The sequence below is a fragment of the Muntiacus reevesi genome, chromosome 3 (assembly GCF_963930625.1).
Source record: "Muntiacus reevesi chromosome 3, mMunRee1.1, whole genome shotgun sequence".
Taxonomy (NCBI): domain Eukaryota; kingdom Metazoa; phylum Chordata; class Mammalia; order Artiodactyla; family Cervidae; genus Muntiacus; species Muntiacus reevesi.
The window spans coordinates 89,883,145-89,900,810 of NC_089251.1; the positions used below are offsets into that span (position 1 = coordinate 89,883,145).

Below are 17,666 nucleotides of genomic sequence, written 5' to 3' on the forward strand. Positions count from 1 at the left end.
ATTAGCTTAGACAAAAATAAAATACAAATAGGGAGAGAATTTACAGGGGAATAGTTTTCTTGCAACTAGCAATCAAGAGACTGATTTTGCCAGTCAGTTCAACATTTAGTCATTTTTTTCATCCGAGATGACAACTTACTGCTGTGACTTCATCTTCAGGCTATTAAGTTTTTCCCCAGGCTATTAAGTTTTTCCCATCTCTGGCATAAACTTTACTTCAGTTTAAAAATAGACAATTTGCTTACTATGTGGAAACCTACTTTGCAGGTGTTCAGTTTTCCTTATCCATCTCATTCTATAGTCTACTATTATTATCAAACTAAAGACATAGTAAATAATGTACAAATGTCACTTGGCTCAAAAAATATATTAAGTATATTTCCATTAAAAACACAGGGAAGGGCAAAACATTCTGCAGATATTGAAAAAAACACCTAAACTGAAGTATGTTAAATCAGAATTATAAAATTACATTAAAAGTAATGCTATAATTTATTATGTGTACATGTTAAGTCGCTTTAGTTGTGTCCGACTCTTTGCAACCCCATGGATTGTAGTACACCAGGATCCTCTGTCCATGGAATTTTCCAGACAAGAATACTAGAGTGGGTTCCCATGCCCCCCTCCAGAAGATCTTCTCAACCCAAGAATGGAACCTGCAATCACATCTCCTGCATTGGCAGGCAGGTTCTTTACATTAGTGCCACCTGGGAAGCAACAGATTTTAGAAAAAAAAAATATGACTTTCTATTCAACAGCTATTTCAAATCCTATAAAAATGATGCTGTGAAAGTGCTACACTTACTATGCCAGCAAATTTGGAAAACTCAGCAGTGGCCAAAGGACTGGAAAAGGTCAGATTTCATTCCAATCCCAAAGAAAGGCAATGCCAAAGAACACTCAAACTACAGCACAAGTGCACTCATCTCACACGCTAGCAAAGTAATGCTCAAAATTCTCCAAGCCAGGCTTCGACAGCCCTTGATCTGTGAAGTTCCAGATGTTCAAGTTGGTTTTAGAAATGGCAGAGGAACCAGTGATCAAATTGCCAATATCCGTTGGATTATCAAAAAAGCAAGAGAGTTCCAGAGAAACATCTATTTCTGCTTTATTGATTACATAGCCTTTGACTGTGTGGATCACCACAAACTGTGGAAAATTCTGAAAGAGATGGGAATACCAGACCACCTGACCTGCCTTCTGAGAAATCTGTATGCAGGTCAGGAAGCAACAGTTAGAACTGGACATGGAACAACAGATTGGTTCCAAATTGGGAAAGAAGTATGTCAAGGCTGTATATTGTCACCCTGCTTATTTAACTTATGTGCAGAGTACCTCATGAGAAATGCTGGGCTGGATGAAGCACAAGCTGGAATCAAGACTGCCAGGAGAAATATCAATAACCTCAGATATGCAGATGACACCACACTTTTGGCAGAAATCAAAGAAGAACTAAAGAGCCTCTTGATGAAAGTGAAAAAGGAGAGTGAACAAGTTGGCTTAAGCTCAACATTCAGAAAACTAAGATCATGGCATCTGGTCCCATCACTTCAAGGCGAATAGATGGGGAAACAATGGAAACAGTGAGAGACTTTATTTTTTGAGGGTCCAAAATCATTGCTGTTGGTGACTGCAGCCATGAAATGAAAAGACACTCCTTGGGGAAAAAAAGTTATGACCAATCTAGACAGCATATTAAAAAATAGAGACATTACTTTGCCAACAAAAGTCCATCTGGTGAATGCTTTGGTTTTTCCAATAGTCATGTATGGATATGAGAGTTGGACTACAAAGAAAGCTGAGTGCCAAGGAATTTATGCTTTTGAACTGTGGTGTTGGAGAAGACTCTTGAGAGTCCCTTGCACTGCAAGGAGATCCAATCAGTCAATCCTAAAGGAGATCAGTCCTGGGTGTTCATTAGAAGGACTGATTCTGAAGTTGAAACTCCAATACTTTGGCCACCTGATGTGAAGAGCTGACTCATTTGAAAAGACCCTGATGCTGGGTAAGATTGAAGGTGGGAGAAGGTGACTACAGAGAATGAGATGGTTGGATGGCATCACCGACTCGATGGACATGGGTTTGAGTAAGCTCCAGGAGTTGGTGACGGACAGGGAGGCCTGGCGTGCTGCAGTCCAAGGGATCTCAAAAGAGTTGGACACGACTGAGCAACTGGACTGAACTGAACTGATTCAAGTCTGTATTCTTTGCTTGAAAAATGTTAGGACACATTAATGAAAAATCAGTAAGACATGTAAACATTCATGAGTTTGCTTGCTTTATGTACTAAAAATGCTTCCTCATGGTCCACTATAGCCTTGCAACTCAAAGTATGCCCAGGGACCAGAAGCACAGTTCTTACCTGGGAGTTTGTTAAATATGCAGACTTTCAGATTCACCCCCAACCTACACAATCAGAATCTGCATTTAAATGTGATTCCAAGTTGATTTCTATGCAAGTTTAAGTTCAAGAAGCACTCTCTCTACAACACATGTTCTTAACTTAAGTCCTAGGGGCAACATTAATTTCACAAATTCCCTAAAATTTTATACAGAATTTTTTGTAAGTGAATATACATAGATTTTACTGGGTAAAGCTTCCATATAGTTTATCAAACTCTCACAGAAAATATGACCTCCAAATAGATTACGAACTACTCAATTCTATGCCACAGTTTAAAGTCAAAATATTTCAAAAACTATTTATGCTACTCTCAATGAGGTCTGTTGAAGAATGACAAGAATGAAGGTCAGAACGTCACAGTGGGTCATGGAAGACCTTATCTGAAGAATTTATTCACACCATGCAAGAACTATGCCAAGAAACCAGTTTGGAGACATCTAAATAAATAATTCTCTACATGAGGTTTGAGATTAAGAATGTGCACTTGAAGAAGATTCAAACTGAGAAGTAAATAAATATAAGGTAGGATTTTTTTTAAGATAGGATGCCATTAGATGACAGCAAAGTGCTGAATTCTTATTGTAAGAGCTCAATCAGCAAATCTCTAATACAAATTCTGTTTGATTTGGGATACATAACCATTTTAAAATGCTAACTTCCAAGTACATTCTTATAATACTTCCTTTATGAGGAACCCCAACATATTTTACTAGTCAGGCTTTCTTCATCTTCTCTGGACGTCAGAAGACAAAACAATGAAAAAATATGGAACAAAAATTAAAAAGGACTTGCCCAGCATCTTCAGTGAGCTAATGATAAAGAATGGCTCATATCCAGAATTCTCTCACTCAATATATTCTTTCATCTTATCACATAACCCTCTCTTTGGGGTGTGTATTATCCAGGGGCATACACTATGTTTAACTTGTTTCCTTAAGCCATAGTGCCTGACAGAATTCAATTTCCTTAATGGGAATCAAAAATGTAAATTTAAAATGTTAACTGGACCTCATCTTGATGTTGATTCTTCATTTTACTGCTATTAAAACTTCTCACTTGTGATGAGTCTAATCCCTGACAATCTGGTCTGCTGGGTGGATCCATATCCAACCATATGAGTCATTCCAGGCAAGAGAGAATGCTAAAAAATACTCAGGGTATCAAGTCTTCTCTGCCCCGATCTATTTCCATGGGTATCAGGGAAATGTCTGGTTTTTCCTTAGCTGTATATCTTAGAATTATTAAAAGTTCTTTTTACCCAAGTACATCAGGGATTAAAATGAAACTTTCACACTCTATTAACTATTGTGTACTAGCTCAGTCGTGTCCAGCTCTTTGCAACCTGACGGACTGTAGCCCGCCAGGCTCCTCATTCCATGGAATTCTTCAGGCAAGAACACTGGACTGGGTAGCCATTCCCTTCTCCAGGGTATCATCCCAACTCAGGGACAGAACCCATGTCTCCAGCCCTGCAGGCAGGTTCTTTACCATCTGAGCCACCAGGGAAGCCCAGTGAAATATTAATGTACCCCATTCACATAGTAAACACAACCTGATAAAGTGTACATAAAATTATTGATTTGTATTATACAAGTGTATCCCATCAATAACAAAAACTATATAAAAGAATGTAGTACCTTATATATACGACAGTCTCTCAGATACGCAATGAGAGTTAAATGTTAATGACTTAGACAAATAAGTAAGTAACCCATTTATTTGTTTTTCAGCCCCATTTACATAGTGTCAATTTGATTTCTGAAGCAAAAAGAGTAATGACCATAATGACAGGCACCCTGATAATAATGACATGAAACAAATCAGCAAGGAAGAGTACTGAAATTTGCTAACCACCTTGGATAGCAGAGGCACTTGTTCCAAAGACTCAAGTTCCAAACTTTAGTTTGGAAGTCTTAGTGACAAGTTCCAAACAATATCCAAGACTACAAAGTTAGGGAAAAGTTTGGGGCTATAGTTTCAGCAGAGAGAGAAGAATAAGAAGCGTAGTAAGGATATAACAAAGAACAAGGGTGGGGAAGAAACAGTGAAACCAGTTTTATCTGGAGAAATGAAACAATGAAAAGGAGACAAACAAAGATAAAACAGGTTACTGAGAACAGCAGTAAATGGTTTCTTGCTCATTTCAGGGAGCATTTGAAAAGTAAATAATATGATCATTAATCATAATTTTTAAGTAAAATAAAATAGCAAAATCAATATCTGAACGGTTCATAAGTCTTCAAAGTTCAGGCTCCAAACCACTATATTTACAAAAAACTGATCCAGTTTATGCAAATAATTAGTAGCTCAAAAATATTTTAACTGGAAATCTCAAATATCACAGTAGTTTTATTTTTAAAAATACATTAAATATACTTTTAACAACAAAGAAAGACATAAAAATATACTAGTTAAGCCACTTAATCTTATTCTTTACCTCAAAGTGTCACAGAACTAAGACGGCATGGACATGTCTCAAAATTCCTAGATACTCTATAATCACTTATACATTTATTTCTTCTAGAAATATGTTCTCAACTTTCTGAAACCATTTAATAATTTAAATATGAACCATTTCTCAAGGCTAAGAAAGCTCTTTGTTTACACCCCACTGTTTAAAGTAACATCTTTTATTTGTCTCAAGTAATTTTTCCAGCTTTAGTGGAGGTCATCTAGATCTCTTTCTCTAGGTCTGGTAAGCTCTATTCTTCCCTTAATGAAGTACTCAGTATATAATCAAAAACACTGAAACAAACAAACAAAAAATGGATGAGTATATTTAAAATATAAAGATTTAGAACCTAAGATATCTTAGTACATCTTCAGTTTCCTTAAATCAGACACCACTTGTATTTTAAATGATCTTTAATATCCTGAAGAACACACAAGCTATGTTACATGGATAAACTCCTCATCACATCTCAAACACACTACATTTAAAGGAACAATAAGTTCACTGCCCTGGTTCAAATGTTAGTTACCTCTTCATCGTCTTCCTCATCTTCAACATCCAGAATTCCTGAATCCTGTTCAGACTTGGGGCTAGTGCTTTCTATCTCTGTATCAAAAATTGTATATGCTTCTTTCTTAGATTTTCTCTTGCTACCTATCCTGGGTTGTTGCAAGATGATGTTATCCAGGTTTCTTTGTTGTTGAGCCTAGGACAGAAATAAATACACACAAATAAACAAACAAAAGAAGAAACAAAGCTTAAGCATTCAAAGAACTTTTAATTTTGAATTAATTGGTATCAAAAGAAAATACAATGAAATGCCTTGAAACACATAAAGTTTTAGTACCAGAAATAAAACCAAACATATTAATGTAGCACATAGGGGAAAAAAAAGATAATCACTTAGTGAGAGCTTAGTCACTTCAGTCGTGTCCAACTCTTTGCAACCCTATGGACTGCAGCTCACCAGGCTCCTCTGTGCCAGGAATTCTCCAGGCAAGAATACTAGAGAGGGTTGCCATGGCCTCCTCCAGAAGTCGAACCACGTCTCGTAAGTCTTCTGCGTTGACAGGAGGGTTCTTTACCAATAGTGCCACCTGGGAAGATTTTCTAAATGCACACACTGTCATCACAAAAATGAAATCTATTGATTTGCCAAGAGATTGGGGCTTCCCAGGTGGCACTAGGGGTAAAGAACTCGCCCTCCAATGCAAGAGACTTAAGAGATGCAGGCCAGACCCCTGGGTCAGGAAGATTCCCCACAGCAGGGCATGGCAACCCACTCCAGTATTCTTGCCTGGAGAATCCCATGGACAGAGCAGTCTGGCAGTCCACAGTCCATGGGGTCGCACTGAGTTGGACACGACTGAAGTCATTTAGCCTGGTACAGCAGCAAAGAGATTAGTGCAAATGACTAAATATTTATCTCTTAAACGATAAGTGCTATACTGGAACCACTGTGGTTTGGAGAAAAGGGACAAGAATCTTCAAGTTTAGGGTACTCTTAAAAACAGGTATGTGGATATATGAGATCAATAAATTTTAATCAGGAGAATGAAATATCTTAATAGAGTAATATGAACTAATAAATCCAACAGAATTTCATGACCTTAGTCTGAGGAAAGCAGAGTTTTAAGCATTACTTTTTCTAAACTTTTATAGAAAAGTGGAATTCCCTCAGCTTAACAAAATACACTCAAACAACAATGTGGTCTCCATACATCCAAAGAGGTGGAAAGTGTGACTATACAGAGTCAACATCAGAAGTTAGCCCAAAGTATCAGAGCTGGAAAGGATCTTAATCACCACTCAGGAAATATGCTGGAAGACAAAGGATTGTTTGACGCTACAAGGTTAGTAAGTGGTAAATCAGAAGCCCAAAGTGGGATCTCCTAAATTCCATATGAGTCATCTTCCCACTACACCAACAGTCCCATAAAGCATGACAAAAACAGTCCCCCAAAAAAGAGTTCTGCAGTCAAATAAATGTGAAACACTCCATGCTATGCAAACTTTCTTGTAGACATACGATGTATAATACATTAACAGAATAAAAAATGGGAAAAGTCCTATTTTAAGAAAAGTTATTGTGTTTCACAATGGAACTTTTTTTTAAAAAAACAATAATATTAATACTGAGTATCATCCAAAGATATAAAGCTTAAGAAATGTGACTTCTCAGAATATACATTCCTTAATCACTATATGATGTTTCTACTCAGCAACAAGTAGAAATTAGTTCAAGAGAAAAACCAGAATCTCCAAATATTTTGAATGAGATTAAGAATTCTAGATAAATACTAATTATAAGGGTTAGTCCAGGTACTAGTTAAATAAGACAATTATAATAGGATAGAGAAAAACTTGAACTATGTGAGCTAGACTCTGCCAAGAAAATGAAAAGAATCTACATTCCAGAGATTTGAATCAATGGACTAACTTGTTTCTCTGCATATTCCTTGTTGATATTTTGATTTGACTTATATAAAATACATAGCTTCAGTAACAAAACTGAGAGGGAAGATACCCAGTAACATTTAATTTATGTTTGTAAACAAGACATACGTATCCTTAAAGCATTTGAGATCCCAAATTAGACAAAACATTCTTCCTACTCCTCTCAAAAGTAGGAAGTTCCTCTCTCTCACTTATTTTCAATGTAAACCACACAAAAAGAGATTGAGGACTCTAGAAAGCTAAAACTTTCAAATTAAAAAAGCAAGCCCTCAACTAAAGAATGGTCACTTGTCTCTTTATTCTTTCTCTCAGTACAGCAGAACTAAAATCTTTCATAAGTTGGTCTTATTTTATTGAATCCAAAGTTAAATATTTTTCTTTCACAATCAATAAAATACTATCAGTGAACTGAAAGCAATCAAGAGGAGCCACATTTAAGTACTATCATTTATACTTCAAATAATACAAATCTGAAAGAAACCCTATGGAAGTAATTTTAGATCATCTATGATTTGTTCTTTTTGTGCCTGGTTTACCAACCACTTTGATGGAGCACAAAGTAGTTTAGGCCAAATCAACATAACCTATGCTAGAAATAAGAGCACTGCAAGTTTTATTCCAAGGCTCTATAATAACTTGGGGTCTCCGTAAAAATTATCAAGGCTTTTCCATTTATAAAGGAGCAGTCAGGGCAGATCTGCCAAGAAAGAACTAATCAAGTTGGAAATACTAAAACAGGTAGAATAATGAAATAAATACTCAGATATTACCCATTAGAAAGCAAATTAAAACCACCATCTATTCAAAATTATGTTATGGAACTGGCAGGAAGTGAGAAGAGTAAATATAGATTAAAAGCATGTAAATATATGCAATATATGTAAAAATTAAAATGCGACCCTAAAGTCCACACAACAAACAACAGATCTTCAGGGCTCTTTTCTAACATGCTAAGCCATCTCACCAGGACCATTTATTCTGTCCCTCCAAGGACAACCTTGGAGACAAGAGAAGCAGCTGACTGACTTTTGCTGCCTAGAGTGCAGCTAACAGGGTATCAGGCAAACAAATAGACTTTAGAAAATATTTAGGCTTTCTTTTAACTTCTTTGTTCATTCTCTTTGTGAATAATCTTTACACATTTAATCACCTCTTCCTCAAGATTCCCTCACATATGTTCTTCTCTGTTTTCCTAATACATAGAAATAAAGTAAGTTTATTCCTCAACCCCTACTCTTCTACCACTCTTTCCACTCTCTCAAAATTCAATAGCATATCTCTAGTTCCATATTACTACTGTGTGTTCTATCATCACTTCACTTTCTACATACCTACAATGGAACTCATCACCTTCTCATTACAGTTAATGGGAGGTGAACCCGATTGTCCCAATGTATTTTCCAATACTCTCCAACATGAATTTCTCCTTGGAACAGAATCTACCTCATGATACACTAAGAATATTTTCACCACTATATCCTTGCCTAAGCCATTTCTCTTCTAGTTGACCTCCCCCTACCTGTACCCAATCTTTCCTCCAAAACCCAACTAAAATTCTTTTTCCTTTAGAAAGCCTGCTCTCACTGTTTTAACTCACAGTGCTTTCCCCCATATCCCTACTTTCAGTCCAACATGTACTGAACAACCACTTGAGTCCCAGTATTGTGTTGACTATACAAAGAACAAAACAGATTTTCTGATTCTTGAACCTCACATCATTTTAAGAAGTGGATAAGCAAACAAGTGGCTGAAATTCAGTGCAATAAGTATAATGATAGAAATAAACATGGGTAAGATGATCAGACAAAGCAGAAAGTAATCATACATGCAAGGAGGATTTCAGGAACTTGGAGGAAAAGGTAGCAAGTGGGGAGGCTCAAGAAGCGGTGGGATATGCGTTCTTACAGATGATTCACTATGTTGTACTGTGGAAACTCACACAGCATTGGAAAGCAATTATCCTCCACTGTAAAAAGTGAATACGATTTTTACAAAGGGAAGTAGGTAGAAGAGTAACCATTCCAGAAGAAAGAAACTGCATAAGAAAAGACATGTGAAATAACATTATCCACCCAAGCAATAAGTAATTTTGTATAAGAACATAAGTTATGAAGGACTAACAAGAGATAGCCAAATCAGTCAATCATAACGGAAATCAACCCTGAATATTCAATGGAAGGACTCAAGCTGAAGCTGAAGCTCCAATACTTTGAACACCTGAGGTGAAGAGCGGACTCACTGGAAAAGACCTTGATGCTGGAGAAGACTGAAGGCAAAGCAGAAGGAGGCGGCAGAGGACGAGATGGTTGAATAGCGTCACCAACTCAATGGACATGAATCTGAGCAAACTCTGGGAGATAGTGAAGGATAGAGGGGACTGGTGTGACAAAGTCCATGGGGTCACAAAGAGTTGGACAGGACTTAGCGACTGAACAACAATAAGAGACAAAGTTAAAGATGCCATACAAAGTAGTTTCAAGGCCAGCTAGCAGGCAATGGAGGAACAAGAGAAGAATGTAAGCAGGGGAAGAAAAAGATCAGCTTTACAATTTGGGCACATCCTCTGGGAGCTGAGGAATGGTCAACCAGGAGAAGATAAAGACTAGAAGCAGGAAAATCAATATAGATCACTAAAGGAGTCCAAATAACAATGATGAGAATTTGAATTAAGGTAGCAGCAGATACAGAAGAAGCAGAAGCAATATAGTTTACTGATTTAAATGTTGTATGTGGAAGAGGGGAAGAAAATAAAAATAACTGCAAATATTCTGGTCTTTAAGACTAGACAATGGGATCATTCCAAACACCAGGAACTGTGGAAATAGTAAGTTGAGGCAGGATAGAGAAGATGAGTTAAGTAAACTTGTCAGATATTCAAATAAAAAATGATAGTACGACACTTCAGAGTTCAACTCTTCTCATCTTCAGGATAGGAAACATACTTGCCCATTCTTAGAATCCCCCAAGTCCAGATACAATAACATATACATAGAAAACTCAGATAAATGCTTACTATATAAAGGAAAAAATAATAAAAGAAACCTATGTAAGAATGAAATTTGGCACAACAAAAGAGAGGGATATCTGTAAAAGACATAATTTGAATATTCTATTTATTTAATGGGGGGGATCATAGGAATTACCTAATTTGAATTATTCACCTAAAAATGTAGCTATTAAAACTTTCACAATTGTCATTACACATGCCATTAAATAAAGTTTTGTTGCGAATACAACTTCCAAGGGTACTTAGCAATAAGACTCAAAATTCTGTGAATCAAAAAAAACAAAGGTTCCTTTCTTTATCAGCCCAATACTGACCTCTAGTGGACTAAAGGAACACATACAAATGGAGAGAGGCCTCGGCTTATAGCTTTGAGACTTAATAGGGACTTCAATCACAGGGTGCTGTATCAGAAAAGAAAAAGAAGAAAAAAAAACCTTCTTTGAGTAAGATATGTTTAAATCTAAGCTCTGCAATATATTAATTCTATAACCATGGATAGGTTCTTCTCAATGCAACATCCCATCTACTCAGAACTGCCACAAGGATTAAATAAGAAATACATGCAAATTATCTTTTAAAAAAAATTTTTTTTTAATTAATGTGCAGAAGTACTGTGTTTGGGAACAGCCTTTTAGCTCAATGGAATTTAATTTACATGCCTAATCATTCACCCATTTTTTTATAATTTTATTTATTTATTCACTTTTGGCTGTGGTGGGTCTTCTTACTGCAGGGGCTTTTCTCTAGTTGCAGACAGTGGGGCCTACTCTCTAATTGTGATGGGTGGGCCTCTCATTGAAGTGGCTTCTCTTGTTGCAGAGCTTGCACTCCAAGGTGCTCGGACTTCAATATTTGCGGCACGGAGGCTCAGCAGTTGCAGCTCCCAGCCTCTAGAGCACAGGCTCAACAGTTTGTGGAACATGAGCTTAGTTGCCCTGAGGGATTTTCCCAGATCAGAGATCAAACTTGTATCTCCTGTTGGCAATCACATTCTTTACCACTGAGGCACCAAGAAAGCCCCAAGTAAACGATCCTGAATTAAAAGATATCAAAGCAAAAGTTTTTTACTTAACATAATCATGAAATAATTATCTCAATAGGATTAGTGAACATCCATTATCTTATACAGATAAAAAATTAGGTAAATGGAAAAATTTTTTGCTCTATGAGACTTCTTGGGATTTACTCTTATCAGCTTTATATAACATAGAGCAGAGCTAATTTTATTTACTATGTTGAACATTTTTTAAAAAGATACGCTAAAAGAAAAAAAAAACCCTAAAATTTTAAGTTCCACCTGTCTTCCTCTGACTGTGAGATGGGAATCTTGTTTCACTCTCTACTCTGGAAGCATCAAAGATCTAGCAATATTTAGATATACAAAGATTAATGTTATCTAACAGTTCTTCACACTGCCATTCAATTTTTATATTTGTACTATACTGCAACTGTTAGATACCTGTACTGCACACTTCTCGTCCTCTACCTCACATCCTCTCATGTTCAGCTCTTACTTCAAGTATAGTAGCAGCAACCAGTTCTGGGCAGCCTTGGAAGTGTCCTAGTGTAAACTGAAACCAACTTAGCACGCAGTCCACACTTCCAGCTTCCTACCCGGAGGCTTTGCAGACATCACAGTGTGGAATCCCACAACAATTAATTAGCATTCGTGATTCTCAACCCAGAAGTGAGGCAAACTCTGACCAAAGACGGACACACACACTCCCCATTTCGTTCCGCCCGCAGCGAGTTCCACACGGCTGCCAGGTGTCCATGGATGAAGGAGGCAAACTGCCCTCCGAGTGCACCGCTGCAGTTACAGCTCAGTCGCTCGGTCGAGTCCGACTCTTTGCAATCCCATGGACTGCAGCACGCCAGGCTACCCTGTCCATCACCAGCTCCCAGAGTTTACTCAAACTCATGTCTATTGAGTCAGTGATGCCATCTAACCTTCTCATCCTCCGTTGTCCCCTCCTCCTCCCACCTTCAATCTTGCCCAGCATCAGGGTCTTTTCAAATGAGTCAGTTCTTCACATCAAATGGCCAAAGGATTGGAGTTTCACCTTCAGCATCAGTCGTTCCAATGAATATTCAGGACTGATTTCCTTTAAGGTGGACTGGTTCGATTTCCTTGCAGTCCAAGGGACTCTCAAGAGTCTTCTCCAACACCACAGCTTAAAAGTATCAATTCTTCGCCACTTCTTTCTTTATAGTCCAACTCTCACAACCATACATGACTACTGGAAAAACCATAGACTTGAATAGACGGACCTTTGTTGGCATAGTAATGTCTCTGCTTTTTAGTATGCTGTCTAGGCTGGTCATAACTTTTCTTTCAAAGAGTAAGTATCTTTTAATTTCATGGTTCAGTCACCATTTGCAGTGATTTTGGAGCCCCCCCAAATAAAGTCAGCCACTGTTTCCCCATCAATTTGCCATGAAGTGATGAGACTGAATGCCATGATCTTAAGGGTGGTGTCATCTGCTTATCTGAGGTTATTGATACTTCTCCCGGCAATCTTGATTCCTGCTTGTGCTTCATCCAGCCCAGGGTTTCTCAAGATGTACTCTGCACATAAGTTAAATAAGCAGGGTGACAATATACAGCCTTGACATACTCTTTTCCCATTTGGAACCAGTCTGTTGTTCCATGTCCAGTTCTAACTGTTGCTTCCTGACCTGCATACAGATTTCTCAGAAGGCAGGTCAGGTGGTCTGGTATTCCCATCTCTTTCACTGGGTGGGAATGTAAATCAAGATAGCCACTGTGGGAAACAGTATGGAGGTTTCTTTAAAAACTAAAAGTAGAGTTGCCATATGATCTAGCCATCCAACTCCCTTGCATGGAATATTTGCACTTATATTCTTAGTTGGGAGATTGGAAAAATTTTTTCTAGAGAAATTAATAAAGAACTGCCACAAAGTACTGCTTGTATTTCCCAATCAAAGATGTGATTTCCTTAGTAGAATTCCGTGAAGTTTGCTACTTGACAAGTCTTCTACGCCCAGACTTTCCTGTAAACTGTTAAGCAATTTATTACTAAACATGAGTGACTGGCCAAGGATCAATAGATATTTGAGGAAAATATCCAACTGGAAAGAGATACAAAATACCAATATGAGAAAACATATAACAACAATAAAAAGTACCAGCTAGATGGAGCAGATAAGGTAGAAAACAAAATAATGTTTGAAAAATTTACTGGTATCCTATAAATTAAAAATTTGGTTTATTACATAGAAATATTACAAAGACTGCCAGAAATCATACCAATGTTTTCTTCGGTCATCCCCCAAGGCAACAGAAATAAAAGCAAAAATAAACAAACAGGACCTTTTCAAAATGTAAGGCTTTTGCACAGCAAAGGGAACCATGTGCTTAGTCGCTCAGTCATGTCTGGCTCTTTGGACCCCATGGACTTTAGCCTGCCAAACTCCTCTGCTATGGGGATTTTCTAGGTGAAAATACTGGAGCGGGTTGCCATGCCCTCCTCTAGGGGATCTTCCCAACCCAGGGATCGAACCCAGGTCTCCCGCATTGCAGGTGGACTCTTCACTGTCTGAGCCACCAGGGAAGCCCAGGGGAAACCATAAACAAAACAAAAAAACCTGCAGACTAGGAGAAAATGTTTGTGCATGATCCGAATGACAAGGGGTTAGATTTCAAGATACACAAATAGCTCATACATCTCGATAACAAAAAACAAATAACCTAATCAAATAATGGACAGAAAACCTCAACAGCAATTTCTCCAAAGAAGACATATATGTGGCCAGTAGGCACACATAAAGATGCTCAACGTTGTTAATTATTAGAGAAATGCAACAAAAGTACAATGAGGTACTACCTCATACTGATTAGAATGGCCATAAACAAATGCTGGAGAAGGGAAAGGCTACCCACTCCAGTATTCTGGCCTGGAGAATTCCATGGACTGTATAGTTCATGGGGTCACAGGAGTGAGACACAACTGAGTGACTTTCACTTTCACCTTTTTAAGACAACTTGTAACATAAATTTGAGAGTGTTCCCTCTTCAATTTATTAGAATTTAGAACAACTGATGCTAACTCTTCTCTAGATTTTGGGAGGCATTTTATTACTGTTTCAGTCTCATTACTCAAAATTGATCCTTTCAAATTTCCTGTTCTTCCTGATTCATTATTGCTAAGTTGTTCAGCAGTGTGTTGTTTACTTTCCACACATTGATACATTTTCCAGTTATCCATCTGTTATTGACTTCAAATTTCATACCACTGTGATTAGAAACATAGTATAATAGAAACATAGTATAATTTTATAATAGTATAAAAAATATCCTTTTAGTATAATCTCAATCTTCTTACATCTTAGACTTGTTTTGTGAACTAACATGTAATCTACCCTGCAGAATGCTTTGTGTGCACTTCAGAGAATATGTTTTCTGCTATTGTTAGGAGGAATAAACTTTATATGCTTTTTTAAGTCTATTTGGTCTTAGGTTTAGTGCAAGACCAATAGTTCCTTACTGATTTTTCTGTCTGGGAGATTTGTCCACTGTCCAAGTGGGGTATCTAAGCCTGCTATTACTATTGTATTGCTGTCTATTTCTTCCTTCAGAACTGTTAGTAATTTGTTTAACGTATGTAGATGCTTTGACATTAGATGTACCTCAACTCTTGTTTCTGCCAAAGATTTATTATGCCCTGTTCATTCTCATTATAAACCAATGAAAGGACAGTAAATGTCATCAGAAAAATAAAAACTATGTAGAACAACCAAATGTAAATTCTATGACTGAAAAATAAAATACCTGAAATAAAGAATTTACCATTTAAAGCACTCAACAGTCAAAAAGAGATAGTCAGTGAACTTGAAGATAGAGAAATAGAAATTATCAAATTAGGAAAAGAATAAATAAAAGATTAAAAAAGCAAACAAACATGAAAAACAAAGCCTGCATAATATGGAAGACACTATCAAAGAGTCTAACCTAAGCAATACCAGAGTTCTAGAACAAAAAGGAGAAATAATACAGTGAAAAAAAAATCTGAAAAAACAATAGGTGAAAATTTCCCACATTTTATATAAGACATAAAGTACCTGAGTCAAGAAGCTTAATGAATCCCAATGGGAACACCATAGTCAAACTACTGAAAATCAAAGATCAAGAGAAAAATTTAAAAGCCACTGGGAAAAAAACATCATATTATATATTGCAGAAAAACAATACAAATGACTACTGATCTCTTATCAGAAACTGCAGAGTTCAGAAAGCAATAGAAATAAAAACAAAATTGAAAAAATTGCAACTTTGAATTCTAAATCCAGGAAATATCCTTCAGAAATTTTAAGAGCTTAAATTTGCCCCCTAAAAGAAATGATGAAGTCCTAAACATCTCAGAATATGATGTTATTTAGAAATAGGATAACTGCAGATGTATTTAAGATGAAGTAATATTGCAGCAGGCTGAGTCTTTAACTCAATATGATTGATGTCCTTTTAAGATGAGAAGAAAACAAAGACAGAAGATACAGAGGAAAACATTAGGTGATAATTGAGTCATATTAAAGTGATATAATCACAAGCCAAGGAATGCTAAGACTGCTGGCAAAACACGAGAAGCAAGGAAGACACAAGGAGACAGGACGCTGCGGACACTGACTCTGAGCTCGTAGCACCCAGACCTGTGAGACAGTATGTTTTTTTATTAAGCCATGCAGTTCTTTGGAAGAGAGTGAAAAAGCTGGCTTAAAACTCAACATTCACATCAAAAGATCATGTCATCCGGTTCCATCACTTCATAGTGAATACATGGGGAAAAAATGTAAACAGTAACATATTTTATTTTCTTGGGCTCCAAAATAACTGTGGACAGTGACTGCAGCCATGAAATTAAAAGACGCTTGCTGCTTGAAAGGGAAGTTATGACAGAGACAGTGTACTAAAAAGCAGAGACATCACCTTGTTGACAAAGGTCCACATAGTCCAAGCTATGGTTTTTCTAGTAGGCATGTACAGATATGAGAGTTGGACCATAAAGAAGGCTGAGCGCTGAAGAACTGAAGCTTTTGCACTGTGGTACTGGAGAAGACTCTTGAGACTTCCTTGGGAAGCAAGAAGATCAAACCAGTCAATTCTAAAGGAAATCAACCCTGAATATTCATTGGAAAGACTGATGCTGAAGCTCCAACACTTTGGCCACCTGACGTGAACAGCCAACTCATTGAAAAGACCCTGATGCTGGGAAAGACTGAAGGCAAAAGAAGGGGGCGAGAGAGGATCAGATGGTTAGATAGCATCATCGACTCAATGGACATGAGTTTCAGCAAACTCCAGGAGATAGTGAAGGAAAGGGAAGGCTGATATGCTGCAGTCCATGGGGCCACAAAGAGTCAGACACAAATGACTGAACAACAACAAAAATCCAGTTTTTGGTATTTTGTTAAGGCAGCCCTAGAAAACTAATATAGGAATGAAAACAAAAGGAAAACATTTTCAGATAAAAGAAAACTAAGGGAATTTAAGACCAACACATCTGTACTATAAAAGTGCTAAAGGAAGTTTTTCAGACTGAAAGCAAATGATTCCAGTAAACGATTCTCAGAAATGAATGAATAGAATTGAAAATGCAAAATAGTTTAGCAATTATAAGAGAGGCTGCTTTTCTAATACAGAGTGATCAAGGAAAGTATCTTTCATAAAGTTGCATTTGCATTTCAGACCACAGTACTTATTTATTTCATAATCATAGAGGCTTAAGAAAAGATATGCACATGAACAACATTTTAATCTTGAATTTCCACATATATTTTATACTATTGAAAACATTATTATATATTCTAATATTTAAAAGGACAATATCTAACATGTTAATAATATTTCAAGAAACCTTTAGTCATTTTCAAACATGACATTCTTTTCAGAATGCCAATAACCTGGATTCCCAGCTGGTGCAGTGGTAAAGAATCCACCTGCCAGTGCAAGTCGCAAGAGACACAGGTTTGAACCCTGGGTCGGGAAGGTCCCCTGGAGTCGGAAATGGCAACCCACTTCAATATTCCTGCCTGAAAAACTCCATGGATGCTGAGCATGGTAGACTACAGTCCATGGGGTCTCAAAGAGTTGGACAGTACATTCCACGGGGTCACAAAAAGAGTCGGACATGACTGAGCAACTGAGCATGCATACACACTCACACACACACACACACACACACACACACACACACAACCTGAAGATAGGCATATTATGGCAGTCTTGCTAAATGTCTAACACACTAAATGATCACTCAGTATCATTTACACATTATTCTAAGATAGCTGGTCAAAAGATAAACTAAATTTCAAGATAATTTTTTAACATT

The 17,666-nt window shown here is 37.1% G+C and overlaps 1 protein-coding gene across 2 annotated transcripts in view; it reads right to left on the bottom strand.

The window, feature by feature from the left end:
- The window catches only part of EXOC6B (exocyst complex component 6B), a 669,652-nt gene that overhangs the window by 397,111 nt on the left and 254,875 nt on the right, over positions 1–17,666 (bottom strand). For both annotated transcript variants that reach the window (XM_065929532.1, XM_065929531.1), the window contains exon 7: positions 5,386–5,562. In XM_065929532.1, coding sequence (XP_065785604.1) covers positions 5,386–5,562 — 177 coding nt within the window. The remainder of the gene's footprint in view (positions 1–5,385; positions 5,563–17,666) is intronic.